General features: G+C 50.0%; 1 protein-coding gene across 4 annotated transcripts in view; it reads left to right on the top strand.

Moving 5' to 3' along the window:
* Positions 1-26,745, top strand: part of ST3GAL2 (ST3 beta-galactoside alpha-2,3-sialyltransferase 2) — a 50,001-nt gene extending 23,256 nt beyond the window's left edge. For 2 of the 4 annotated variants that reach the window (XM_045988639.1, XM_045988638.1), the window contains 6 exons: positions 10,163-11,558; positions 14,678-14,871; positions 19,757-19,936; positions 23,008-23,053; positions 23,362-23,481; positions 24,279-26,745. In XM_045988639.1, the coding sequence (XP_045844595.1) occupies positions 11,220-11,558; positions 14,678-14,871; positions 19,757-19,936; positions 23,008-23,053; positions 23,362-23,481; positions 24,279-24,452 (1,053 nt within the window). In that variant the 5' untranslated portion in view covers positions 10,163-11,219 and the 3' untranslated portion in view covers positions 24,453-26,745. Of the gene's footprint in view, positions 1-10,000; positions 10,042-10,162; positions 11,559-14,677; positions 14,872-19,756; positions 19,937-23,007; positions 23,054-23,361; positions 23,482-24,278 lie in introns of those variants that run through there. The other 2 variants (XM_045988641.1, XM_045988640.1) reach the window with 2 other exon arrangements.
* Positions 26,746-27,317: the final 572 nt, after the last annotated feature.

The following is a 27,317-nucleotide window of genomic DNA, read 5'->3' as shown; positions in this document are numbered from 1 at the left end:
AATCATGATTTTGTTGGCAAGGAATAAAAGGGGGGGAGTAGCTGCTGATAGTCAATCAACAGTGCCTGCCACAGATGGCAAAACACAAAAATTCAGGGTCTGATTTGTTTTTTAATTAAAGAAAAAAAAAAAAGGAAAACAAATTGTTGACCACACTGTCAGGGAAGAATACGATTAGAATAAAGTAGGGAATTTCACTGTTAAATCACATCCAGTTGCTGCCTTGTTCAAGGGAATAGCACTGCTGAAAACTTGCACACTTCATTTAAAAAATGAATATATCCTAATAATATAAGATAACCACTAAAAAAAGAGAAGTGTAATTTCCAAGCCAGGAGGGAAAAGAATGGTGGGATCAGGGATAGCGTAGTATGACAGTCCAACAGAAGTCAGGGAAAGCAAAAAGAACTAAAGAAATAATAGAGAAAACACAAAGTAAGGTAATAACAGAAGATGCATTAATATAGTGGAATACATTCATGTGTTTAAAAAAAAAAAACAAAAAACAAACCTGCAGTCACCTGGGTGGCTTAGTCAGTTAAGGGTCTGCCTTTGGCCCAGGTTGTGATCGCAGAGTCCTGGAATCAAGCCCTGCATCAGGGTCCCTGCTTAGTGGGAAGCCTGCTTCCCTCTGCTTGTGCACACTCTCTCTCTCTGTGTCAAATAAATAAGTAAAATCTTTTTTTAAAAAAAGATTTTTTACTTGACAGAGAGAGAGATCACAAGTAGGCAGAGAGGCAGGCAGAGAGAGAGGGGCAAGCAGGCTCCCCACCGAGCAGAGAGCCCGATGTGGGGCTCCATCCCAGGACTCTGAGATCATGACCTGAGGGAAAAGCAGAGGCTTAACCCACTGAGCCACCCAGGCGCCCTAAATAAGTAAAATCTTTAAAAAAAAAAACCCTACCATATTGTGTAAAAAGCAAATAAGTGGTCTGCAGCATGGAGAGACCTGTCGGTGAGACTTAGGGACTTAACTAGGAAAGGTTCTGGCGGTTGTCACCAGCAGGTTCTGTTCTTTATTTTTTTTATTTTTTTTTTTTTTTAAAGATTTTTTATTTTTTTTTTTTTTATTTTTTTTTATTTATGACAGAGAGAGATCACAGGCAGAGAGGCAGGCAGAGAGAGTGAGAGGGAAGCAGGCTCCCTGCCAAGCAGAGAGCCCGATGTGGGACTCGATCCCAGGACCCTGAGATCATGACCTGAGCCGAAGGCAGCAGCCTAAACCACTGAGCCACCCAGGCGCCCAGGTTCTGTTCTTTAAATGACTTTCTATCCTTTGCCTCATCTTTTCTTTCTCTCCCCCCCTACTGTTTCTGCCTAGCCTTGTCTGCCTTGCTTTTCAGAGAGCATTGTTTTTCTAGACTTTGCTTCCTGTATGGATGAGTATAGTGAATTCCTGGACTTTTCCCCTGCAAGAACATTTGACACTGGGGCCCCTTGAGTGGAAGCAGAGCTCAGCCAGAATGGAGCAGGGAGTTGATCGGAAGGAGCCCCACATCCCAGTGCTCCCCCTCCCCCGCCTCTCCCAACCCCCAGAGGCTGGCATTCCTTCCCTGAGAGCCTACCTCTTAGGTGAGACATCGATCCTCTCATAGTGAAGACTGATGGGTTATTTTTCTAGGACCTAATTGGAAGTTAGCCAGAGTGATGACCATGGGCTTGAGGAAATGTGTTCGCTCTCGTTCTCTGCTTTCCTGACTGCTAACCCTGAGCAGGAGCAGCAGAAGTCCCAGAGCTGAGGTCTCAGAATGAAGGTGAAGTCAAGGAAGGGAGGCCCTGGAGAGGCAGAGGCTGCCCGAGGGTGTGTAACTGGGGCGCTAGGAGGGCCTGAGTCACTGGGAGAACTATGATGGGTGCGTGCCAGGGGCTGGCGCCCGGATGTTGCAATGAGGTGACGTGACTTAGCCGAACATGCAGAGGTGAAGCACCCAGTTCTCAGGCACATCCAGGGCATGCCTCACTGGGGTTGAGATGCATGTGAGGGCGGGACTGTCAGGCCTCTTCCTCAAGCTCTTGACTGGACCCCCAGTGCACCTTCTGCCAGGGTAGGCTGTTGCTACACCCAGGAGGCAGGCAGTTTGCTGGGTTGCTAGGTTGGCAGGGATCTGGGGGGCATAGAGAGCCCTTCAGTTGTCGTACCCCAGTTAATGGAAAGAATGTCTGCGGTAGCCAGTGGGTGCTTGTGACAGGAGCACTGGCCTTGGAGCCATCAGACCTGGAGTGGCATTAAAGCTCTGTCCCTTACCGCCTGGCTGACCTCGTTTGGTTAGTCTTGGGATTTCTGTGAATACTAAGTGAGAGGCTATGCCCCCAAATGCTCAGAAGCTCCTATAATATGCAGTATGAGTAATCTGTGGTTCGATGCCTTCACATTGAGGCTCTGGGACGCATCCTCAGGCTGTGTGTCAGTGGGTGGAAAGGGGTACTTAGTCAGCATCTTGCTGTTTTTCTTTTTTTTTTTTTTCCATTCTCCCCACCCATTCCAGATCCAAGCCTCCCCTTCCCCCATCCTCTGAGCCTTATTTTGACATTTCTTTTCTCTGCCTGCCAAGAAGATTGTGTTCAGCTGCGCTGGGCTGAGGCTATGCTATCCTGTGCTTCATTAGGTTAATTCGATGGCTTGTCTCCTGGGAGCTGACTGGAGGAAGGCTCGAAAACCACCCTACCCTCCAAAAGCCAGTCTCCCTCACCCCGTTCTTCTTTTGGGGCAACCTCTGGTGCTCGATCCCATATGCCTTCTCTTCCTCTCCTCTTTGAGCTGAAAGCCCCCTTTAGCTTCCATTGCTTGCTCAAGCGTGCATCCCTTGATTGGTAGAAGGCTCTAGGGGAGAGAGACCATCCATTATTCAAGGCCCTTGCTGCCCCTGACCTTCTGGATTATGGTCGCCAGCTCCTCTGTTCGCCTCAGCATCTCAAGCTCAGCCAGCCATGTCAGGGGACATGTATTGTTGAATGGTCTCACCAAATTTGCTAAATTTGTGACCACAAACCAGTCAGAAGACCCAGCATTGCTCTGCTACCTACTGAATTTCCCATGTGACTTCCTTTGTCTCTTGAGGACTGTTTCACATCTGATTTCTGTCAGTCTCCAACCCCAACAATAAAGAGACCCTCATTTTCCTGCTATGCAGCCACTCCCTGTGTCTGTGCCCCACACTCTGCATTGCCTCCTGTTTCTCAGGTAGACCCTCCCCGTGTAGGCACCGGCTCCCATCCCTTCTTACTACTCCAGGATTTTGGGTTTTTTTTTGTTTTTTAAAGATTCTAATTATTTATTTGAGAGAGAGAGACACAGAGGGAAAGAGAGAGGGTGAAGCAGACTCCCCGCTGAGCTGAGAACCCTGTGTGGGACTCCATCCTAGGACCCCAGGGTCATGACCTGAGTCGAGGGCAGACACTTAAATGACTGAGCCACCCAGGTGCCCCAAGGATTTTGCTTCTTGACTATCTTCTCTTTCTCCTGCAGCATTCACTTTTCCCTCTACTAGCATATAAACAATCTCTCAACTTAACTCCCCCATTCCACTTTATCCCATTCCTTTTTCTTTGGTAACACCTTCATTGAGTTATCATTCACATACCGTACAGTTCACCCATTTCAAGTGTATGGTTCGGTGGGTTTTAGTCCATTCACATGGTTATGCAACCATCACCACAAACAATTTGAGAATATTTCATCACCTAGAAGGTAATGCCAAACCCATTAGCAGTCTACTCCCTGTCTCCCCACAACTCCCCGCTCTAGGCAACCACTGTCTGCTTTATGGTCTGGAAATCTTATATCGTATATACGATACGATTCTTTAAAGAATGAAAATTTGAACTGTTGTTTCTACCTGCTAGATTAAAGAGTAATACATTACCCAGTACTTCTGAAGCCTCTATAGGCCCCTCCCTGATCTTATCTACCTTCCTGTCCCTCCAGAGGAATTTCCCGAATTTACACCATTTCTTCGATTTTCTGCATTGTTTTATCTTCTGTGTATGGAGACATATACTTAGTTTTGCATACTTCCTTTTAGTGAACTCCTACTGCTGACATTCATCCATGACTTACTCTTCTTGCTCAAGATAATAGTTTTTTGGACACATTCATCCCTACTGATGTCTGAAACTAGAGTTCATTCATTTTTTTTTCCTGTTGGTACTTTTCAGCTCTTACCTAGTGATGTCTTGAACACCCTCGTGTGTCTCTTGGTGCACGTGTCCCTATGTACCTGGTGGTGGAAATACTAGAGTTGATTGCACACCTATCGGAAAGGCCTAAAATTTTAAAAATAGAAAATGTCAAGGACACGGGGAAAATGGAACTCCTGTACATTACTGGTGGAAATGTAAAATACTCCAACCACTTGGGAAAACAATTTGCTTATTTCTAGTAAAGTTTAGTGAACACCTATCCGGTAATCCCACTCCCAGGTATTTGCCCAAGAGAAATAGAGTGAGTATCCATAAAAAGACTTACACAGGAAGTACAGGGCAGTTTTATGCATAACAACTCCAAATTGGAAGCAACTCAAATGTCCAAATGTGGAAAAGAACGGACTACAGACACTTAAGGTATGGACGAGTCTCCATAACATTGCACTGAGCGAAAGAAGCCACATACACAAGAATATGTGTTTGGATGATTTCAAGAGCAAGTAAATATAATATATGGTGAGAGAACTCGGAAAAGCAGGGGACTGCTGGGTATTGATTGGAAAAGAGCACAAGGGAATTAACTCTCTGCGGTGATCGAAATGCTCTGTTTTCAAATGGGTGGTTACACCAATGTACACATAGTTAAAAATTCATCAAGCTTTACATTGAAAGACCTCTGCATTTTATTATGTATGAATTAAACTCCAGTGGGAAAAAAACAGATTGTCCCAAGTGGGGGTGAGATTTGCGGGGGGGCAGAGAATGAGACCCTATTCTTAACCTGTTGTCAGGGTTCACCTTAAGCTTTAAATCTGCTTAAAATTACAAGCAGGCTGAACTCACTGGATTTGTTTGTGATTCTAAATATTCAGCCTTTCAGTGAGAAACCATTCATTCCCACCCAAACCTGAGGAGGATTAATCTCCGAAGATGTCCACACAAATGAAGTCATAGAGTAAATTAGCCCGGGACAGATGGGGGAACTTTCTAGTCTCACAGTCTGTTCCCACACCATGTTTTCTGTGGGAAAGATGGTTTTTAATTTTTCTTTTAAAAAACATAAAACACCAGTGGCATATATTATGTCTGTCTTTATTAACTAATGCCAAATTATCTTTTTTTTTTAAAGATTTTATTTATTTATTTGACAGACAGAGATCACAAGTAGGCAGAGAGGCAGGCAGAGAGAGAGAGGAGGAAGCAGGCCCCCCACGGAGCTGAGAACCTGATGCAGGGCTCGATCCCAGAACCCTGGGATCATGACCTGAGCCAAAGGCAGAGGCTTTAACCCACCAAGCCACCCAGGCGCCCCAATGCCAAATTATCTTGAACTGTTGTTTCTACCAGCTACATTAAGGAGTAATGCAGTATTTACTGCATTTATTGTCCCAAAAGAGGTGTCTGAGTGTTTTTATTTTATTTTATTTTTTAAAGATTTTATTTATTTGACAGACAGAGATCACAAGTAGGCAGAGAGGCAGGCAGAGAAAGAGGAGGAAGCAGGCTCCCCGCTGAGCAGAGAGCCAGATGAGGGGCTTGATCCCAGAACCCTGAGATCATGACTTGAGCCGAAGGCAGAGAATTAACCCACTGAGCCACCCAGGTGCCCCTGTGTGAATGTTTTTAATATAGTACGTCCTCTCCCAACTCTTGGTACCCAGGCGCCCAAGTACTATTACTTTCTTTAAAATTTTCCTATAAAAATCCTAGAAGAAAGCTCAGGTAGTCATGTCTGTGACATTGGCCATAGCAACATTTTTCTAGATGTATCTCCTGAGGCAAGGGGAATAAAAGCAAAAATAAACTATTGGGACTACATCAAAATAAAAAGCTTCTGCACAACAAAGGACACAGTCAAAACTAAAAGGCAGGGGCGGGGCGCCTGGGTGGCTCAGTGGGTTAAAGCCTCTGCCTTCAGCTCAGGTCATGATCCCGGGGTCCTGGGATCAAGCCCCACATCGGGCTCTCTGCTCCGCAGGGAGCCTGCTTCCTCCTCTCTCTCTGCCTGCCTCTCTGCCTAGTTGTGGTTTCTCTCTGTCAAATAAATAAAAAATATTAAAAAAAAATCAATAAAAAATAAAAGGCAGGGGCACCTGGGTGACTCAATGGGTTAAAGCCTCTGCCTTCAACTTAGGTCATGATCTCAGGGTCCTGGGATGGAGCCCGGCATGGGGCTCTCTGCTCAGCAAGGAACCTGCTTCCCCCTCTCTCTGCCTGCATCTCTGCGTGCTTGTGATCTGTCTGTCAAATAAATAAATAAAATCTTTTTTTAAAAAAACAAAGAACTAAAAGGCAACCTGCAGAATAGGAGAAGATATTTGCAAATAACAAATAACAATAAAGGGTTAGTATCCAAAATATATAAAAAACTTATACAAATCAAAACCCAAATAAACAAATAATCCACTTAAAAAATGGGCAGAAGATCTGAACAGTCATTTCTCCAAAGAAGACATCCAGATGGCCAACAGACCCATGAAAAGATGATCAACATCAGTCATCATCAAGGAAATTCAAATCAAAACTACAACAAGCTATCCCTTTACACCTATCAGAATGGCTCCAACCAAAACCACAAGAAACAACAAGTGTTGGCGAGGGTGTAGAGAAAAAGGAACCCTCATGCAGTATTGGTGGGAATGCAAACTTGTGCAACCACTGTGGTAAACAGTATGAAGGTTCCTCAAAAAATTATAATTAGAACTACACTGTGATCCAGCAATCTCACTACAAGGTATTTTCCCAAAGAATATAAAAACACTAATTCAAAGGGATATAAGCACTCTTATGTTTATTGCAGCATTATTTACAATAGCCAAATTATGGAAGCAGCCCAGGTGTCCATTGATAAGTGAATGGTTAAAAAAGATGTGGTGTATATGTACAATGGAATATTATTCACCTGTAGAAAAGAATGAAATCTTGCCATTTGCAATGACACGGATGCAGGTGGGGAGGATAATGCTAAGTGAAATAAGTCAGTCAAAGAAGACAAATACCATATGAGCTCACTCATATGTGGGTTTTAAAAAATAATATAAACGAGCAAAGAAAAAGGAAAGTCAAACCAAAAAAAACAGGCTGAGCTCTAGAGAACAAACAGATGGTTACCAGAGGGGAGGTGGGTGCGGGGATGGGGGAACGAGGTGCTGGGGATGAAGGAGTGGACTTGTCCTGAAGAGCACGGGGTGATGTGCAGAACTGTTGAATCAGTATTTTGTACCCCTGAAACTAATGTAACACTTTATGTTAACCATACTAGAATTAAGAACTCCTCCGAGAGCCCATTTTAAAATGTAAATCAGGTCAGGACACAGCCCTCTTCAAAACCCTGCCTTCAGATTCGTAATAAATCCTAATCCTTTCAAAGCCCTCTGTGGCCGGCTGCCGCCTTCTCTGCCCTCCTCTCTGCCACTCTCCCCACCCTCGCCTGCTTCGTGAGCCTTCTTCTCTGTTGTAACAGATCAGGCTTGTTACCTCCTCATTCTCTTTGCACTCTTTCATTCTTTTGTTTTCTCTCATGGCTCGCTGTAATTTCCCTTTGTATTTGCACCTAGACCAGAAGCTCTGTGAGGACAGGATGCTCTGTGAGGACACTGTCCCTGCGGCCCAGCGCTGGCCCATTAAGAATCAGTGGAGTGAACAAGTCCCCAGCAGCCAGGTGGCCCCAGATGACTGGCCTGCTTCCCCTTATGGGCAGCAGAGTGTGTGTGTCCTCCCTCCAGCTTTTTTATATGGGTGTGTGCATGCACGGGCTTAACATGAATGATCAGGGCAGCTGCGAGGGGAGAAATCAGAATGAGGCCGTGGCAAATGGAGGGCACGGGATTCCACTGGAGCAAACAAGGTGTGCGAAAGCACTCCACAAGGGGCAGCACTGGGTGACTTCTGGGATTTGGGGTTCACGTCTAGAAGCCTCTGATGATTCTTGGTCTCAGCAACGATTCCTCCCTGTGTCTCTGCCCTTAGCACATGTTGAGCTGCTCAAGCTTCCGGGAACAGCTTGGCCACGGGGTTCACAGAGCAAGGGCTTTCGCTGGTTACTGCACTTCTTTGCTCATCCCAAACACACTGACAAAACTAGGGCTTTCTCTCTCCCCCACAAAGGAGCTGGTTACCTCAGATGCCCCTTTCGTTGAGTTAGAATCCCACGGAGTTACTGACTTCCCTGGTAGGGGAGAGATTTCCTTTGGAGCTGCCTGTGCCAGCGTCTGCCCAGCCCCCACCTTCAGTGGCCTCAGTGGGCTGCCCACCAGGCACCAGGTCCCCGTGGAGAAGCTCTTCAGAAAGTCACTGCTTTCTTGGGCCACTTGACTCGTGGTTGGCTCTCCCCAGGTCACAGGACCTGGAAGACCAAGTTCTTTTCCTTAGCTGCTGAGTGTGGAAAGGGACAAAGGAAGAATGGGAAGAGACAGTGACCTGGCTTCCTATTTACAGACTGTCAGCCAAAGACCATGCATGGAGTCTGGCCTTCCAGACGGGTGCAGTAAAACATCTGCAGTAAAGCACCTTGGAGCCGGTGCTGCGGGAGCCCCTGGGAATTAGAGCCAGGAACCCTGGGTGAGACAAATGAGGAAAGCTTCACTCTTGACCCTGGGAACCAGCTCCTGGGTCTCCAGGTCGCTCATCTCAGAGCCCTTTGGTAGTTGAAAGAACTCACAGGCCTCTTTCTCTGCGCCTTGGCCAGTCATAGGCTTTGGAACCAGATAGACCCGGACACAGATCTCACCTCTACTCCCAAGACTGTGACCTTAGGCAAGTTGCTTTACTTCTGCAAGTGTTGTTTCTCCACCCAGAATAATGTTCTCCTTACTGGAACATGCTAGTTCCGTTCCCCGATGGCTTTGTGGTTTGGCTTGGCTCCAGAAATTTGAGCTGCCACGAGTGGAAGGGGCAGCTGAGGTTCTTGAACACAGAGTCTGAGACGCCTTCTCGAAGCTGCCGGCAGCCACCAGAGGACCCAGGAACAGAGAACCCAGCCAGGAAGGGCTGGCGGGAGCTGGGGCTTTCAGCAAGGAACTGTGAGGCCCTGGGGCCAGATCAGAGCTGGGGCTAGCTGGATTTGGAGAAAAGCTGGTGGGGATAGGCGGGCGGCCAGATTGAAATGATCCCCGCGGTGTGGAGCCAGGGCCTCCACCCTCAGCCTTGTCCCTGACCCTGGCCCAAACTCCCTTACCCACGGCATGGATTCAGACTCCTTTTCTCAGGGCTCATCCCCAAACTGCCAGCCCTTTCTCCCTGCTCTTGCCCACCAGGACAGCACAAGGCCTCAGACTGTCCATGCCCCCCAGGGACCCTGGCATCCATTTCATCCATAATGTACAGAAGAAGGCAGCTGCCCAGTCGGCTGTTTGGTGGGGACGCTGAGCCCAGCACCTCCGCATCCTGACCCAGTCGGGTGCTCTCCTCCACACTAGGGTCGGAAGGATTGTTAATGTTTCACTGAGCTAACCCAGAAATACCTCATCTAGAGCCCACACCCGGGAGAGGAGGGGGCAGATCCCAGGGCAGAGGCCTACCCCTCCTCCACCTCCCTGTCTCTTGCTCAGAGGAGTTTGTCCCAGGTGTCACAGGCACGCGGAGGGTAGAAAGCCCTAGGTTGGGGAGTCATATCTGCAGTCTCCTCTAATCTTCCTCTGGGCCGATTTCTCTTCGGTTTCACCTGAAATTAACCTCACCTAGTTGGACTAGGAACTTTCTAAACCCGGTTCTTCCAGTGAGTCGCCCTGGACTCGGGGGAAATCACTTTATGTCCTTGTTTACCTTCTGGCTAATAAGTGAGAGAGGGAGCTAATCTCTTCATCTGCAGCAGGCAGAGAGCTGTCTGTGGGTCGGTGGACGGGAGAGCCCTTTCTTTTGTCCACCCTTTGGTTAAGTGTGCGTCTCCTCTACTGCTAGGTGTGTCCCCTCTGGGGCTTGGGGGCGGGGCTGGGGGGCAACCTGTGTGTGTGTGTGTGTGTGCAAGCGTGCGCGCACACGCCATTTATCTGCATGCTACTTTTCCTCTCTGCAATTTCAGGGTCATGCTGCGGCAGCCTGGTGCCTGACGAGTGAGGGGGAACCTGCCAGGGGATTACTGCTAGCAGGAGCTAACAGCGGGACAGCAGCCCTCAGGGGACTGGGGATGGGCAGAGCAGCCTGCCTGCGAGCCGGGCCGGCAGCACCAAGGAGGGCTGGGCCCTGGCAGGGAGCTCGGCACATGTTCAGCTGACCCAGACGGCGTTGGAAGCAGGTCCCTGCTGAGCAGCAGCTGTTCCCAGGCCCTGGAGGATCTCCCAGCAGGAACAGGAGCTCTGCGAACCACCCTGTAACCACATTTGGGGCTGCGACCCTCAGAGGGGCCCAGCACCTCGAATGGGAAGTGGCAGGGCAGAACCTAATGCAAGGAGGATCTCGGTCTCTGCAGCAGAGTTTTCCGACAGCCACAGCGCTTCTTGGGTTTCTTCTTGCAGGACTGGGGCCTTGTTCCCTCCTCTGGTAGAGGGATTGGGCCAGGAGGGCCAGCTGCGCTGGGGAGGACTCTCAGATGGAATCCAGGCCATTTGAAGCCCATGTGCTTTCTGCTGTGATTGGGGTTTTAGGGTTTCCCCACTGCAGGGGACGAGGGGCTGCCTCCGTGTCTGCTCATGAACCACAAGGACCCCGAATGCTCCAGACTGGACCATTTCGAGCCACCAAAGAGGGGGCCCCCCAGAGCTGGCAGCCAGCAGCCCCAAGGGACTAGAGGGCTGGGATGGACTGACCTCCCCCTCTTCAGGGCAGCAGGAGAATCAGAGCCTCTGTGGCCCAGCTAGTGACAGAGAGACCCGATGAAGCCATAAGCTGGCATCCGACTGGCTCAGGGACAGGGGAGTCACTCCTGCCCACTGTGCTTTCTCCTTACATTGAGGGAGGGTGTGGTAAGGGACCCCTGCCTCTCTCCCCTCCTCAGCACGTGTCCCTATGCCCTTTGCACGTGGTGCCAGAAGAGGTAGGCTCCGCTGTGGCCGGCCTGTCAGTGGGCTGGGAAAGGAGTGGCCACGGTGACACCCGCCCGCCCCCCAGGCTGGTGGTCTAGCCCCCCGAGGCGCCAAACCATGAAGTGCTCGCTGAGGGTGTGGTTCCTCTCCGTGGCCTTCCTGCTGGTGTTCATCATGTCGCTGCTCTTCACCTACTCCCATCACAGCATGGCCACCTTGCCCTACCTGGACTCGGGGGGCCTGGGCGGGACCCACCGGGTGAAGCTGGTGCCCGGCTATGCTGGCCTGCAGCGCCTCAGCAAGGAGGGGCTCACGGGCAAGAGCTGTGCCTGCCGCCGCTGCATGGGTGACGCTGGCGCCTCTGACTGGTTCGATAGTCACTTCAACAGCAACATTTCCCCCGTGTGGACCCGAGAGAACATGGATCTGCCTCCAGATGTCCAGAGGTGGTGGATGGTGAGAGCTGCGGCCCCTCCTGCCTACCCTTTGCTGCCTCATCTCCAGGGGTCTGTACCCCTGTTTGGGAGTCACTCTTCCAGCCCTGCCCCCACCCCCCAGCCCTGGGATTTGGGCTGTCTGTCCTCTGGCCTCCAGAGCCCTGACAAAGTATTAGGTCCGCTTGACCAGAGCCATCTACTAGGGTCATAGATTCTGAAAGGCAGAGCAAGCTGTGACCTGGAAGGAGGAAGAACTGTTTTCTAGTGCCTGTAGGGGCCAAGCAGAGATGAGGGAACATAGAAACAGGCCTAGTAGGCCTGGGAGGCCTAGTAGTAGGCCTGGGAGGGCACATAGAAACAGGCCCCAAGGAGGAAGATGTGAGAGGTCAAGGCCGTGGCAGGGAGAGGGTCTGCTTTTGATAAAGGACACAGCCTAGCTCAGCTGCAGCCCCTCTTGCAGAGGTGTGACCACCCGCCCCCCCACTGCTGCATCTTCTGACCTTTAAGAGAACCCAGAAGTCCACAGTTTCTTGCTAACTATCCTAATTTGTGAATGTTGGCTCACAATAATTTTAAACACTGTGAGGGCCACTCTTTTGTTTTTTTGGTTTTTTTTTTACAATTGCTGGAAAAGGCTTTCTTCTGGGCTGGGGATAAGTAAACATTGTCATTTCCTCTGGGTGATAAGGAAGATGAAGGGGAGGGGATGAAGGGACAGTTGTGTCCATGCCTCCCTACTCTTCTGGATCCTGTCATCTTTCTGTTGCTTTTAATTCCCTTTCATCCCTGTCATCTCTGGAGCATCACTCCCCAGGCTCCACCCGGGCCATCTGGTTGCCACACGTCAGGTGGAATAGTGTCAGTACTTTTCCCAGGGGCCCACAGGCTGCCTGCATTCCTTACTGGGGGACTTGGGAGGCAGCTCATGGCTCCTGGTTTCCCCACCTGGCAGGTGGGGTGAATGATGACTCCCCATTTTTCTCACATTCAAGGAGGCAGTAAGAATGAGCTCATGTGATCAGGCTTATCAGAACAACTTACAGATCCCACTTCCTGACCCAGACTGTCCAAGTCCCTAAGAATGGGGAGGTCGGCAGAGCAAGGGTCACCAGGAACTCCACAGGCCCGTCCTGTGACAGCCTGGAGCTCTTGAAGGGTTCTGCTTTTAATCATAGTCACAGCCTTCATTTTGTGGGGGAACATCAGTGTTTAGATAGTGCACAGGGTTTGCCCAAGGTCATAGGTCTCTGTGGTGGCCATCGAGAGCCAAAACAGGATACTAGGCAGAGGTAGACCCATGGGTGGGAGCTGAGACACCTTCTTCCCTTAGGAATGGCACTCAGAGGCAGTTTAAGCACCAAGCATGTTCCTTGGCCAGGAGGCAGCAGAAGCCACGTCTCTCCTGCTCCCCACAGTCACCCCCTTTTGCTGTGAACTTAGAAATTCTTGTCTCAGAGCTGGGCTTCCCTTCCACGTTCAGTTTTGTTCCTGTTCTTAGGAGGCTTTCCTGTGGTCAGAGAAGCAGGCCCACCACTTCTCCTTCATTTATTCTGTCCCCTGAGCACCTGCTGCTCAGTCGTAACCCCCGTGTCATGGCTCATACCACAGAGCATTTTCTTTTAAGAGAGGGAGGAGAGAGGGGCAGAAGGAGAGAGAGAAACTTAAGCAGGCTCTACGCCCAGTGCAGAGCCCAATGTTGGTCTCAGTCTCGTAACCCTGAGATCATGACCTGAGCCAAAACCAAGAGCCAGATGCTTAACTGACCGAGCCCCCCATGAGTCTCCTATAGAGCATATTCCTTGGTTTCTACCTTACTGATTTGTGGCCTGTCGGCCAAGTCCAGTATGTTCATTTAAAAAAAAAAAAAAATTGTAGGGGCGCCTGGGTGGCTCAGTGGGTTAAAGCCTCTGCCTTCAGCTCAGGTCATGATCCCAGGGTCCTGGGATCGAGCCCTTCGTCGGGCTTTCTGCTCCACGGGGAGCCTACTTCCTCCTCTCTCTCTCTCTGCCTGCCTCTCTGCCTGCTTGTGATCTCTGTCTGTCAAATAAATAAATAAAATCTTTTTTAAAAAATTGTAAAGATTTTATTTATTTATTTAGAGAGTGCATGAGAGTGGGGGAGGGGAAGAGGGAGAAAAAGAAAGATAATCTGGGGTAGACTCTGCGTGTAGTACAGAATCTGACATGGGGCTCAATCACAAGACCCTAGGATCACGACCTGAGCTGAAATCAAATTGGCCGCTCAACCAACTCAGCCACCCAAGCTCCTTTTTTTTTTTTTTTTTTTGCTCAATATTTTTAAAATATTTATATTCATTGCCAATGCTTAGGAATTAGGATATTTCACATGAAGTGTATATTTGCAGCTTCTCAAAAAACTGGAAAATTTGGTCTTTTTGGGCTCACAATACCACATGGCAACAGTTGGCTGATGTCACTCGTTTTTGCTGGGGCCTCCTGCTTGCCATAGGCTCCATCTGATGCTTCCCTCTGAGCTTTGCTTGCCTGGCGTGTAGGCATCTGAGGGCTGCCCCAGCTTCGTGTCATGGTCTTTCATGGTCACTGGTGGTGGGAAGCTCAGGGAACCAGTTTCATTCCAGCCATCCTGACTTGGAAGGAATTTTTGTACATCACTGCCTTCCCTCCTCCTCCTCCCAGGGCTCGGGGAGGGGGTTGGGTACCTGCCTTTATCTCTTGGATATTGTCTCAGATGCGCTTTTGTATCCCTGAGCCCTCCCGCTAAGTACCAGGGGCGCCCTCTGTAGGCTGGTTCGGGATGAGCCCCCAAACTTCACAGGGTTTTCCACATTAACCGCACCTCGGAATGACGCTCAGGTGACTTGTAGCTTCCCTGAGAGGACAGCAAAGCAGGAGTGTCTGCAGGCATGACAAGCCCAGGAATTTTCTCTGCTTTGCGGTACCACTTGACCCCCCAAGCCCCCTCCAGTGCATTAGATCGCTCCTGATGAGCAGGGCACCAGTCTGAGAAAGGGACATTGCTAGTGTTGGAGAAGGGGAACATCCTCAACGCGGAGACGATTTCGCTCCCTGAGACTGGAAAGTGAGGGCAGGCAGGTGGGCAGGAATCCCTCCCTGCTCGCATAATCCCCTCACCTTCCGTCTCCCCTTGTGTTGGCAGATGCTGCAGCCCCAGTTCAAGTCCCACAACACCAACGAGGTGCTGGAGAAGCTGTTCCAGATAGTACCAGGCGAGAACCCATACCGTTTCCGGGACCCCCACCAGTGCCGGCGCTGCGCCGTCGTGGGGAACTCGGGTAACCTGCGGGGCTCTGGTTATGGTCCAGATGTGGATGGGCACAACTTCATCATGAGGTGAGCCCCGGGGGCGCCCAAGGGTGGGCCCAGAACAGGCCTCCAAAAGGAGGGACTGGCTTCCTTAGCCTTTTCTGCAGTGGAGGAGGTGTCTGCTGTTCTGAGTCTCTGATGCCAGAACCTTCCGTAAACGCTTAGGTCTCTCTCTTGTTCATTGGGTAGACGGGGAGTCAGAATCCCCATTGTATACTTTGCTTGAGGCCAGCACTCAGTCTCTAGCTCTGAGCTCCTCCTGAAGGAGCTGAGGGTAGAGTCCTGGCTGTTTTCTGGTGAAAACTCCCACCAGAGTTACAGCCCGATCCCCTCAGTCTAGGCCAAAAGTGATGGCCTACACTAGAGTCTTGTTCAATAGCCACAGAGGATCCTTCTGGCAGACTCACGGAAGACAGAGGTCCTGGGCAGGAAGAGGAACGGCTCAGTGCTTGCTCTGGGCTGCTATCCCTCAGCTTTATTTCATAAGGTTTAGTTTATTTAACGGATATCTGTGCCCAGCCTTGAGGAAAGGAGAGGGGTTGGGAGGGCGTTTGTTTCAAAGACACAGAGCTATGAGTCTGGAGGTGAACAGGGACTAGATGGAGGACTACTTGTTTTTTGTTTTGTTTTGTTTTGTTTTGTTTTAAATAGGCTCCTGCCTAGTGTGGAGCCCAACACGGGGCCTGAACTCATGACCCTGAGGTTAAGACTTGAGCTGAGATCAAGAGTCGAACCTTTAACTGACTGAACCACCCAGGTGCCCCTAGATGGTAGACTTGTAACTTGAACATGGGCTGCTCATTCTGCTCCTGACCTGTGTTTTCTGACTTCCTCCCCGACTTGGGGACAGGAAGTGCCACAGTGGGGTTCTTTGTATCCCACTCCTTGGTGGAAGAAGCGCCTTAAGAGTGAAGATGCTGAAAACGCCCAGTTTTCACAAAGCATCTCTTAGGATGAGCTGTTGCAGAAAGACCAGGTTCCCCAGGAGGCAGAAGGAAGGGCTTTGTCTTAGAAACTGTTGCTGTTACCATAGCAACACCAAGGCAGCAGTATGTCTCTGAGGCTTTCACCGTTCCTTGCGAAACCTTTCTCATGTTACGAATGGTGGGGGTTGGGGGAGAGGAGGGATGCTAGGCTTCATCCAGGAGCCCAGAGGCACCTGAGATTCTCTCCATCCTCCAGTTGCTCGTGCTCCCAGTGTGAGGGAGGCACTCTGGTTGCTGGAGAGGGAGTTCTCTCCACCCAGACACAGCGAGTGGGGAATGAGACGTCCACACTCCCCTGCAGCCTTGGGACCCTTGGAAAGCCCAGGGAAATGCTGTTGAGTGCCTGAAACGCCTGCTGCCCCTGCCCTCCCCACTGTACCAAGTGGGTGCTTTCACTGTGCATGTCGATGATGGCTCCAGGGTCCATGGAAGCCGCCAGAAAGGCTTGGTTTCTATGACACCTGGCTGGTACCCGGTCAGGCCAGGCGGCTGAGAGAAATTTACAGAGGTTCCCTTACCTGGACCAGGTTCAGAGATGTGCATTTTGGAGTGGACCCCAAAATTGCTTTGTGGAAGGGCTGACCCATAGTGAATTGGCTTTTTGCTAGGCGGTAGTGGAGGCGACTCTTTGCTTATAGGCACGTCTTGGTTTTGGAACCCCGGGGGGGAAGCCTCCCTGCTCCACAGAAGCAGGACCAACATAAGACCCCACTGAGCTGGATTACAGTGAGATGATGGCTCTACCCATACTTCCCTACACGGCTCTCCAGCTGCCTCCTCCTCCTCTGTGTCTTCTGAGCCCTGCTGGTGACTCCAAATGGAGTTGAGCTGGTCCTGCTCAGCCAACCAGCAGATAGATCCACAACTCCTAAAACAAGCACTGGGCAGATTGTAGGCTCACCACAATTACACGAATGAATGAAAGAGACAAGGCAAGCGGATACCAGACCCTAAGGACGAATCCGCATCCACCTTTCCTGTGCTGCGACCCTCAGGTGCTTCTTTGACGGGCAGAGGGAACCAGGAACAGACAGACTCCTAGCATACTGTCCCCATGAGTCATGGAGATGTAGTTCTTCCTCCATCCTGCTCGGGCCCCTTTCCAGGGCTTGGCTTCTCCAGAATGGATCAGAGCCTCGACACAAAATCCTGTCTTCAAAAGCATGCCCTGCACCTACCCTCTACCTTGGAGGCTCTGAAACATCTTTTTGGACCTGTTTCTCCATTCATTCCCAGACTTCTGAAAGCTGGTGCCTGCCCAGCAAATGGAAGGGACCGAGGGAGCTGGAGGCAGTGATGCTGCCTGACAGGTCTAAGAAGGGACTTCGTCAAAACTGTGGCTGTAGACGCAGTGGGAAAGGCAGATGGGGGGCTGGTGGGTGTCTTCAGAGGCCAGCCTGGGCACTTGCAGCCCTTTGATCTGTGGGACCAGTTTGGCCTCTGCACTTCACGTGAGATGAGGTTTGTTTCTTAGGTACTCACCAGAGTGAACTTTGACCCCCGCTCCTGCCCAGTCCAGGCCCAGCCAACTTGAGTGTCACCCACCCAAGTCTTCTGCCTCCTGCTACCCCCTTACGTACCCCAGGCAGCTGAGAAACACCATCCCTGTTAAGGCTTTCTCTCCAAACTGCTCTGTTCCTCCCAGACCCCAGGGCTGATGTGGCAGAAGACAGAGCCAGACTGTAGCTATGGTGACCACAGGACATACTAGTGCTCTGTGCAGAGCTATAGGAGCCCCAGCCAGTGGTTACAATGGTTACTAATACGTAGGAAAAGATACTTCTAGGCTCTTCCAACAGACAATACCTCTGAGCTCTAAAGACCAGCAGAACAGAGGGGCACCAAGACAGGTGGCAGTGCGGCAGTTAACCGAAAGAAATGGAAGCCACAGCACAATCCTTCAGGGAAGATTCTAGGCTTCTGCTTGAACCAGACTAGAACAGAAGTGGCCAAAAAGAAAGACTCACCCTCTAGTTCCTAATCAGGCCACTCTTAGGCTTTATGGCTTCCCAGCCCCAGAAAGTCTCCAGTCCCTGAAGGGAGGGGAAGCAGAGAGGAGGTACAGCGACGTGACCAGCGGTGGGGCGGGGGGTACATTCCGGACATGGTTGCACTGCATCGTGCCATCAATGGGAGATGGGCAGGAGGAAGGCATTGTGGGAGCCCCAGTGTCACAGGAGGTCTTTACCCAGCCCAGCTAGCGGTGCCGGCCACTGTAAGGACACGTTTTATGGATAGGCATAAAAAGCAGGGAAAGCACCTGGAGACTTGATTCCCTCTCTCCCAGGTCCCTTTGTTGCCATTGGAAGGCAAGGCTATGGCCATCTCCCTGGGTAGTCATGATTCTGCAAGGTGGTCCACGCGAGACAGGAATGTTCTCATAAACGGTCCCAGCAGAAAAGGCTGACACACTTGTGTTCAAACCTGTATCACCTGTTTTGGAGATGCTCTGCAAAAGAGGGAGCTTTGATTTTATTGATCCTGTGTTTTGCACTGTTTGGAAGAAAGTAGAAGCCGTCTTGGCTTGTTATACCCAGGAGGGTGGCGAGCCTGCTCTGGGTTTCTGAGTCCTTCCATAGCAGCACGGGAGAGACAGAGCCACACTGCACATCACCAGGGGACAGCTGAGGTGGGTGCTGTCAGAACTCGGCGCATCCCCCTTGCCCTTGGAACGAAAAGACGGATAAGAAGGTGAAGTACAAGGACAGAGGGCCTGGGCCTGGCGCTTTAGAGGCTGTCATCCAGCCCCGGGGCTGAGGGAACACTGCAATTCTTTTTTTTTTTTTAAAGATTTTATTTATTTATTTGACACACAAAGATCACAAGTAGGCAGAGAGGTAGGCAGAGAGAGAGGAGGAGGAAGCAGGCTCCTCTCTGACAAGCAGAGAGCCCGATGCGGGGCTCGATCCCAGGACCCCGAGACCATGACCCGAGCCAAAGGCAGAGGCTTTAACCCACTGAGCCACCCAGGTGCCCGAACACTGCAATTCTTACCGTGCTTCTACCGTCTTCTAGGAAAGAGGACAGAACAGCCAGGGAAGGTTGAAGCTGTAGAAGGCTGTTCTTTTCTTTAAAAAAAAAAAAAAAAAGGCATAAGAGTAATATGTGCTTATTAATGGGGGGAAAAACCCAGAAATGTATACCCTGAAAGATGAATTATCCCTCCTCATCCCAAGAGTAAATTTTGTTACCAGTTTTAGTACTCTTCCAGATTTTGTTACATTCGTATAAAAAAAATGGTACCACATTATTTAGTTTTCAGTTTTTCTTTTTAGTTTTCAGTTTTCCTTTTGTGTGTTGGTAATTCCCTCCTGCAGCACAGAGCAGTATTCAGAAGATACACATTAAAAAGAAAGAAAGGGGATGGACACCTCACACCACGTGGTTTTTTCGCTGGAATTGTTTCTTACCAGCACACGTAAATCCGCTCCACTCCTTCTCATGGCTGCATGGTATTCCATATATGAGTGTGCCACAATGGACTGACTGGTCTTTATTGTTAAATTAATTCTCCTTTTCACAACTCTAAAAATGAACGCAGTGAATATCTTTGTACACATGTCTTTGCAGACTTGGGCCACCATTTCTGTAGGGTATGTAGAGATGGAGCTGCTGGGTCACGGTGTACACCCGTTTACATTTTTTTTTTTTTAAAGATTTTATTTATTTGACAGACAGAGATCACAGGTAGGCAGAGAGGCAGGCAGAGAGAGAGAGAGGAGGAAGCAGGCTCCCTGCTGAGCAGAGAGTCCAATGCGGGGCTCGATCCCAGGACCCTAGGATCATGACCTGAGCCGAAGGCAGAGGCTTAACCCACTGAGCCACCCAGGCGCCCCATTTTTGATGGCAGTACCAAATCAGCTTCTAAAAATCTTGCGCCGGTTTCCATGGCGGCTCCTTCTCATGTTACCCTCTTGTCCCCGCAGGATGAATCAGGCGCCAACCGTGGGCTTTGAGCAAGATGTTGGCAGCCGAACCACCCACCATTTCATGTACCCCGAGAGTGCCAAGAACCTGCCCGCCAACGTCAGCTTTGTGTTGGTGCCCTTCAAAGCCCTGGACCTCCTGTGGATTGCCAGTGCTTTGTCCACGGGGCAGATCCGATTGTAAGTCACTCTGAGGACTGGGAGTGGAGTGGGGAGACAGGAGCATTTTGAGAGGACTCTTCCCAGGGATTGGCTCTGAGAATTCTTTTAACTGAATATTTTGACCAAGAGGGGCTGGCGAAGAGGGAGGCCATCGCTGTTCAGTGTCACTTCCTGCATAGTCACCGCGGGCATACTGGTAGTAGACAGGCGAGGAAAGGTTTTGGTCTCCTTTCCAGGAAGTGGCTCCTGACTGTGGGAACTCTACCATCTGAGAGTTTTCTGTAGAGGCAGTTGCTGGGAACCTCGGGAAATTCAATTCACCAACTTCCTTTCTTCCTTCCTTCCTTTCTTCCTTTCTTTTTTAAGATTTTATTTATTTATTTGTCAGAGAGATAGAGAGAAAACAAGCTGGGGGAGTAGCAGGCAGAGGGAGAAGGAGGCTCCCTGCCAAGCAGGGAGCCTGATGCAGGACTTGATCCCAAGACCCTGGGATCATGACCTAAGTCGAAGGCAGACGCTTAACTGACTGAGGCACCCAGGGCCCCTCCCCACCTTTTTTAAAAATTGAAGTATAATTGACGTACATGTTACATTAGTTTCATCACCAAGTTGGTTTTTGTGGGTTTTTTTTTTTAATTTTTTTTTAAAGATTTATTTATTTATTTATTTGACAGAGAGAAATCACAAGAGAGGCAGACAGAGAGAGAAGAGAGGAAGGAAAGCAGGCTCTCCGCTGAGCAGAGAGCCCGATGTGGGACTCGATCCCAGGACCCTGAGATCATGACCTGAGCTGAAGGCAGCGGCTTAACCCACTGAGCCACCCAGGCGCCCTTGTGTTTTTTTTTTTAAGATTTTATTTATTTATTTGACAGACAGAGATCACAAGTAGGTAGAGAGGCAGGCAGAGAGGAGGCAGGCAGGCTCCCTGGTGAGCAGAGAGCCTGATGCGGGGCTCAATCCCAGGACCCTGAGACCATGACCTGAGCCGAAGGCAGAGGCTTTAACCCACTGAGCCACCCAGGCGCCCCACCAGGGATTTTTTTAAACAACTTTATTGAGATACAATTCACATGCCATACAGTTCGCATGTTTAAAGTATACCAGTCAGTGGCTTTTATTAAATATAGTGTTGTATAACCATTAGAATTAGAACTCTTTCATCTTCTTAAAAAGGAAGATTAAAGATCTAAAGATACCTCTGTATCCCTTAGCCTTCGCCCTCACTCTCTCCATCCTTACCCTCAAGGCCTAGGCAGTAGCCAATAACCTACTATCTCACCATGTTTGTGTGTGTGTGTGTGTGTGTGTGTGTGTGTGTGTGTGTGAAAATGTATATAACATGGGACACTTGGCTGCCTCAGTCGGTGGAGCATGTGACTCTTGATCTTGGGGTCATGAGTTCAAGTCCCATGTTGGGTGTAGAGATTACTTAAAAAGCAAAAATAAGTAAAAATTAGCTTTCTCAGGTCACTGCCCACATCCTCCACCAAAAATATAAATAAGCAAAAAAACTGTATATAACAAAATGTATTTTAACCACACAGTCCAGTAGCATTAAGTACATTTTCTTTGTTGTGCAAACATCACCTTATCCGTCTTCAGAACTTCTTCACAATTTCAGATGGAAATTGTACCTATTAAATCATAATTCCCCATTTCCTCCACTCTGTAGGCCCCTGATAACCACTAGCCTTTCTGTGTCTATGATTTGACTGTTGTAAGTACTTCATGTGAGTGGAATCATACTCCTTTTGTGTCTGGTTTATTTCACTTAGCATAATGTTTTCAGGGTTTATCCATGTTGTAGCATGTAGAGGATTTCATTCCTTTTAAAAGCTGGATAGTATTCCATTATGTGGATATACCATATTTTATTTATCCATTCACCCATCAGTGGCCAATTAGGCTGTTTCTACCTTTTGCCTGCTATCACATTTTTAAAATCTTTTTTTAAAAGATTTATTTTTTAGAGAGAGCACAAGTAGGAGGAGCTGAGGGAGAGGGAGAGAGAAACTCAAGCAGGCTCTGAGCTGAATGAGAGCCTGACACAGGTCTTAATCTCACAATCCTGAGATCACACACAACCTGTTCCGAAACTGAGAGTCAGACACTTAACTAACTGTGCCATCCAGGTGGCCCTGCCACCACATTTTTTTTTTTAAGATTTTATTTATTTGAGGGGCACCTGGGTGGCTCAGTGGGTTAAAGCCTCTGCCTTCAGCTCAGGTCATGATCTCAGGGTCCTGGGATCAAGCCCCCCGCATCAGGCTCTCTGCTCACCAGGGAGCCTGCTTCCCGCCCCACCCCCCACCGCCTGCCTCTCTGTCTACTGTGATCTCTACCAAATAAATAAATAAAATCTTAAAAAAAAAAGATTTTATTTATTTGAGACAAAGGGAAGATGAGTGGGGAGGTGGGGGGGTGGGGGTGTTGGGGAGGGTCAAGCAGACTCCCTGCTGAGCAGAGCCTGACCTGAGGCTGGATCATAGGACCCTGAGATCATTACCAGAGCCAAGGTCAGACACTCAACCAACTGAGCCACCCAGGCGCCCCACCACATATTTTTTTAAACACAGAAATATAAGTTACCATTTCTTAGACATTATCTTATGTTTGGGAGACATAAGGGCTAAAATAAGTGCCATTGAATTTAAGTCCCATAATACTTAGGAGTATAGATTATAGGTGCCATGGTGGCTAATAGGAAAGGAGGGATTTGTGCCAAATGTGAGGATAGTAGTGAGAGGGTCATCATGGGCACAAGTAAGACAGGGACGCAGTGGGCGTGAAATGATTGGCTAAATCAAGTGGGGGAGTTCACAACTGGGTGTCGTGGAAGGCAAAGTTGCGGCTGGATAATGGGAGGCCCCAGTGTTTGTCTATAACATCCTCGTTTTCTCCTGAAGGACATGAGTAGCTTCTGAAGGTTTCTGAGCAAGGTGCTGCAGAGGTGTGCTATGGGAAGCAGTCTGGAGGCAGGGATCTTCTGTAAGGTTGTCATCACTCAAGCCTGGGAGGGTAGAAAGGCATCTCTGAGCCTTTCTAGATCCCAGGGGCCATCTAAATGTTACCTTTCTCTCTGCTTGAAGCACCTACGCGCCAGTGAAGTCCTTCCTTCGAGTGGACAAAGAAAAGGTAAGCTCCCTCTTCCTCCCCCTTCTTCATCCCCATCTCATTGGAAACAGTGCAGACTTGACTCATGGTGTGCCCAGTCTGGTGGCTCAGGTATACCCCCAGTGCCCTTCCAGAACCTTCAGAGTACCACTCCCCCCCCCCCAATCTGCTGGTATGCCTGACCCCCTTAGAGGCCATAGGAATGAGGGAACATGGACAGACAGGTCTGCTGGCAAGCATGGAAAAACTGGCAGAAGCTGCTCAGAGCCTGACCTGAGTCTTCAGACCCCCAAAGCCTCTCGTGCATCTGTTCCCTTCTCTCCTCCCAGGTTCAGATCTATAACCCAGCCTTCTTCAAGTACATCCATGACCGGTGGACAGAGCATCATGGGCGGTACCCTTCCACAGGGATGCTGGTGCTCTTCTTTGCCCTGCATGTGTGTGATGAGGTGGGTAGCCCAGTGTTAGGGGTAAAATAGGGATACCCTTGGAGCAGAGGGAGTCAGTCCTTCTTACTAAGTGGTAAGAGCAAGGGAAATGAGTTTTTGTAGGCAGAAACCAAGTGGCTCTGATTTTCCCCATTTCTAGGCTGTAAAGTATACATCTTCATTTCCCAGAGTCACTATGTCCATGATTTTACCAAACCTGAAATCATTTCAGTGGAAAGTTGAATTTATTTAAAAAGGAAATAGACTCCTACCACCATAATTGGTTATTACTTGCCATAAAGAAAAGAAATAATCAAAAATATAAATAGAAAGGAAACGATGTAGTTAAGTTCCAGCGGATGGTCTCCCATAGCTGTGGGCACCAGGCCTGCCCTGTGTTAATCCTGGAGGCCGCTTCTCACTAGCAACCGGGCTGCTGTGCCATGCTCCGCGGTGCTCAGGCCCAACACACCCACTTCTGCTAGTAAAGTGTGTAGTACTGGAACACTGAAAAGTACTCCAGAAGTACCCCAAAACCAAAACCAGAAGGGATGTTAGCAAGCTTGGAGAGCTGTCCTGGCCCTAGACTGAGGGTCCTGGTGCAGGGAGCCGGGCGTTAGAACCGAAAGGGAGCAGCCGTCTTCCCCGGGCGGTGTCCTCAGCTCCAGCCCCGGCTGTCCCGTGCTCCTCCCGGTGCCAACCGCGCTCTGCGAACCGGCCGCGGTCCTGTCGCCGCGGCCCCTTTCTCCTAGCCCACCAACGACCCGAGGCTCTCCCGGCCCCCGACGCGGGGTGACGTGCGCTGCCCTCCCCTGCAGGTGAACGTGTACGGGTTCGGGGCCGACAGCCGCGGCAACTGGCACCACTACTGGGAGAATAACCGGTACGCGGGGGAGTTCCGGAAGACGGGAGTGCACGACGCCGACTTCGAGGCCCACATCATCGACATGCTGGCCAAGGCCAGCAAGATCGAGGTCTTCCGAGGCAACTGAGCCCGGCCTCGCCGCGACCCTTTCGGCCAGCCGCGAGGCGGCGGCGCGCGCTCCCAGCCGGGACTCTGGGCCAGCCCCAGGGCGGCGGCCTCGGCAAGAGCGCGGTGCCCCATTGGGCATCTCCAGGCCTTGGGGGCGGCGCGGCCGCGGTCTGGACCAATCATGCTGCAAGTCCGGCAAGGGCCGGCTGTCCCCTGCCAATCAGGAGACTCTGGGGGCTGGCCCGGGCCTGGCACCCAATCACCGCTGCAGTCGGAGCGGAGACTCTCCCAACCAATCATGCGACTCAAGGAGAACTTCCGGCGCTGGGCCCGTCTCTTCCAATCAATGGCCTTCGGAGGCGGGCTGGCGGCCGCTGAATCCCCACTTCCTTATGCTTTGGGTAGGATTTTATTTCATGCTTTTTAAGGAGTAGTGTGGTTGGTTTGGCCCCAGCGAAGTTCTTTCCTCAGGCTCTGCAGGAAGAGTGTCAGTTGTCTGTGGGCCTTACTCGGCCGGGGGCAGCGGCAGCTGGGCTTCCCTTTGCTGGGCGCCCCTCGTGACCTCGGGGTGCGCCGAGGGGCGTTGGCCGTTCCTTTCTGGCGGTCTAGGGGAGATCAGGTGGTTTCCAGGGAGCGCGCTTTCATCCCAGGGGAAAAGCTAGAGCCCTCCCAAACCGCTTCAGGCCTCAGAGAATTTGGGACCCCGTATTTCTAAACCTGTCAGGCTCACATGGGTGAGTGTAAACCCACCAAAGAAATGCAGTGACGTGTGGGTCCTCTCATCCCCCCTTCTCCCCATCCCCACCTTTGGCCACCCTGTGGAATGGCCTTTCTGACCAGGGCATTGAACATCTCACCGGAATACTAAAACTGTATTCACCTCTTGCTAGGGGGCGGAATTTGCCTAGGGCCTAACTCTGGAACACAGGTGTAAGGAACAGGGCAGGGGACAAGGAAGCCCCGTCACTTCAGATGTAAGGTGCTTCTCACTCTCGTGTACTCTCGGCCCCTTACTGTTCACCCACAACTTTTTTAGTGTCTCTCCCTTGGCCCTGGGCCTCCTCACCAACCTACTTGTCCTGGAAAAGAAATCAAAACTTGCCCTGGGATTGGGGGGGCACTGCTGCTTCTCCACCCCCGACCCCCCACTCACTCGTCTTTGGCCGGCTCTAGGGATTGGGAGCAACACGTGGGAAAGAAGGCTGGAGTTGGGGAGCCCAGCTGCCTGGTGCATGCACCTTTTTTCTTCACCCATCACCCCAAAGAGGAGTAGGAAACCTCTTGCTTGGGGGTGAAATTTGCTTTGGTCTCCTAATTTAATTAACTTGAGGTTGCTAGGGATGGCTGACCAACAAAGATTCTTTTAAAATTTTAAGCTGGCCATGCAAATAGTTGGGATTCTAGCTGGGGAGGAGTAGACTTGCCCGCCTGCATGCCTCCTCTCCTCCCCATGCATCCCCATTGCCCACGCTCACTTCCTGCCTCCTCGCTCTAACCCATTTTCCATTTCCAGCTCTAGAAGTGCAGAGATGCTAACAAACAGGGGTTACACCTGGAAGTTACTTGCATGACTGAACCCAGCTTAATTCCCAGAGGAAGCTGCTGATGGTGTTCTCACCCTTTGAGTTTGGGGAAGTTTCTCAGAGGAGGGGAAAGGGCTTCTGTGAAGCTTCCAAACCACTAATAGGATCCCCCTTCCCAACAGTGAGGAACACAAATACCACCCTTTATCTTAGTGAGCTGGTCCGCCAAGCAGCCTCCTAGCCGTTGGTGTAGTTCCTGCAGCTGGCTGGGGAAACAGTAATGAAGAGGAGTATTTTAGAGGAGGATTGGGGCAGGGCAGTGGGCACTCCTAAAGTTAATATATTGAGAACTTAGCTTGAGTCTGTTCCTTCCAAATTCCAAAAGTACAAGGAAGGAGTAAAGAGTGAGGGTGGATTTGGGGGGCCTATAGCGGAATGCGTCTTTCAGCCCCCCCACTCCCCATCTTAGAGTCAAGGCACCAGCCATTCTTGCCAGTCTCATCTCAGTGCTTCCTGGAGAGGCTGTTCGGAGTGTTTAGAAGATGAAAAAACAATGCAATTATGCCAAACAGTATTGAGCAGAATAATTTATTTCCTTTTGTTCCTTTTCCTTCTTGTTTTGTTTTGTTTTGTTTAAACATTAATAAACCCCCTTTCTGGAAGACATAGGTCCCAGCATCCAGCCCAGATCTCCTTTTCTGCAATAGTTATTTAAACAAATGTTTGTTTGTTTTTTTTAATTTTCTTCTCTTTCTCTCTCTTTCTGAATTAAAAAGAACAAAAAAACCATATAGTCATTTGTCTATTCTGAAATGGGTCCAATTGTGGAGAAAAGGCCTCTCTGTCACTGGGGAGTTGTGACTGAGTAATGACCGAGAACATTGAGTGGAACATAGGAAGGAGGGAAAAAATGACTCCTGTTAGGTCCGTAATCAAAGGAACAAGACTGATACAAAGTGAAGGTCAAGTAAAGCTTTATTTCGCACCAAGCATCGAGAATCAAACCAACCGTTCCGGGCCGCCTCTTACAGAGAGGGCGACCCCGACTTTTATAGAGCAAAGGCCATGTGGTTGAGTCTGGCCACACACGGGTGGCCAGTGAGGTTGTAACACACAGAGAAAGCTGCACAGTCATGCTAGGTCACACACAGGTGGCCAATTGAATTACAATTCACCCCATAGTAGCTATTTGAACTAGCCTATCACCTTGGTCAGAATTGGCACCCAAAAGGCAAGGCCCACACTCCTTGGTAGCTAGGGAGACAGTATGCGCACCCCACTGATTGGATGTCTCCACCTGACCAAACTCATCCCTGCATTCTGCTGTTATCTCCACGTGACCTGACCTGCCCTTGTATTTG

This window comes from Meles meles, chromosome 19 (assembly GCF_922984935.1).
Source record: "Meles meles chromosome 19, mMelMel3.1 paternal haplotype, whole genome shotgun sequence".
In the NCBI taxonomy this organism is placed as follows: Eukaryota; Metazoa; Chordata; class Mammalia; order Carnivora; family Mustelidae; genus Meles; species Meles meles.
The sequence above is the reverse complement of the archived record's forward strand: the minus strand, read 5'-3'. Positions and strand labels throughout refer to the sequence as shown.